Source organism: Orycteropus afer, unplaced genomic scaffold, assembly GCF_000298275.1.
Source record: "Orycteropus afer afer isolate SDZICR_OR568_19922 unplaced genomic scaffold, OryAfe1.0 scaffold00027, whole genome shotgun sequence".
Classification (NCBI taxonomy): domain Eukaryota; kingdom Metazoa; phylum Chordata; class Mammalia; order Tubulidentata; family Orycteropodidae; genus Orycteropus; species Orycteropus afer.
The window spans coordinates 16,097,973-16,099,483 of NW_006921614.1; the positions used below are offsets into that span (position 1 = coordinate 16,097,973).

A 1,511-nucleotide genomic window follows, 5' to 3' on the forward strand; every position below is an offset into this window, starting at 1 on the left:
ACCGGGCGCGGGGCAGGGCGCGGGCCTGGCGGGGAGTGTGCCCCCGGCGCCCCACAGCAGACGCGCTTCGGCATCGGCGCCGCGCTCGCGGCGGCTACGAAAGGGCTTGCTGAGGATGCTGTCTATGGCGAAGGAGCTGGAGAACTTGCCCGCAGGGCTCGCGCTGTCATCCCGGCGGGCCGGCGGACGCGGCGGGGGCGAGGAAGGGCTTGGGCCGCCTCCGGGAGCGGCGGCAGCTGCGGCTGCAGTAGGTTGGACTGCGTCCTCCTCGGGCCGCAGCACGGCCGTGGTGGCGGCTGCCTTGTGGCCGAGGCGCTTGCGGCGGCGGCGGAAGACCCCGTCGGCGAAGGTGTATTCGCTGTTGGGGTTGAGCATCCAATAGTTGTCCTTGCCCCAGGGCCGCGAGGGATCGCGCAGCACTTTGACGAAACAGTCGTTGAGCGAGAGATTGTGGCGCACCGAGTTGCGCCAACCCGTGTAGCTGCCGCGGAAGAAAGGAAATTTGCCCATGAGGTATTCGTTGATCTCCGCTAGCGTTAGACGCCCGCCCGCAGAGTCTCGGATGGCCATGGCGATGAGCGCAATGTACGAATATGGGGGCTTGGGCCGCCGTGTGTACGGCTTACCGCGGCTGCTCTCGCCGCGCGCGCCCTGGCCAGGCCCCGTCGCATCGGCCTCCTGGCCGCCTGCGCTCTCCTCCGCCGCCGCCACCCGGTCTTCCTCTTCTTTGCCCAGGCTGCCTCGTGCGGGCTCCCTGGCGCCGCCGTCTACCTCTGGACTGTTGGCCGCACAGTCCCCGTCTGAGCCCAGAGAGTCATCGCCTCCCACGGACAGCGGGGACGGCGTGTCGCTGCTGCCCGTGCCTTCTATGTCACCGGCCGGCTTGTCCGCGCTAGGGGCGGACACCTTCAACTTCATCCTCGGGTGGTCCCCCCACTCCGCTGCGACGCCACCTCCCCTCGCGCCCTCTGCCCACCGGCGCCGTACCCTGCTCCTCTCAGCAGCCCTAAGGGTTGGTGCCGCGCGCGGGTGGATCCCAGACCGGGGGTTGCGTCCTTCTGTCCTGGAGATCTCCCTCCTCCGACCGGCCAGGGACAGTCACTTTTCCGTAGAAGATTCCTCTTCCGCCGGAATCTTCCTTTGCAGGGGCTGTGGTGCGTGTTGGTTAGACAAGGAGGGGTGGAAAGGGAGGAGTTGGGTGGATGCTGTCTTCAGTTAGAGGATCAGAGATTTGAGGGGAATGTGTATAGGGGCGCGGTCACAACCCCTGTGCCCAAGCTGTCCTGAGCTTAGAAGGATTGCTTGCTGGAGGGAAGACGTTCGCATCTGCTATCTGGCAAAGAGACTCGGAGTTGGTGTCTTCACTGGAGGTCCCAGGGCCTGCGCAGGCCTCCTCAGGGAGCTCGGAGAAGGTGCGAGGGTGGTGTGCGCACCACTGGGGCGGGGGAGGGGACCCCACGCCTTTAGCCTAGAGCACCCGCGGAGCTGAGTCCCCGAGGCCGAAGCGTCGG

The 1,511-nt window shown here is 67.0% G+C and overlaps 1 protein-coding gene across 1 annotated transcript in view; it reads right to left on the reverse strand.

Annotated features, from left to right (window-relative positions):
* The window catches only part of FOXQ1 (forkhead box Q1), a 1,171-nt gene extending 253 nt beyond the window's left edge, over nucleotides 1–918 (reverse strand). Inside the window, exon 1 of the mRNA XM_007935393.1 lies at nucleotides 3–918. Coding sequence (XP_007933584.1) covers nucleotides 3–918 — 916 coding nt within the window. The remainder of the gene's footprint in view (nucleotides 1–2) is intronic.
* Nucleotides 919–1,511: the final 593 nt, after the last annotated feature.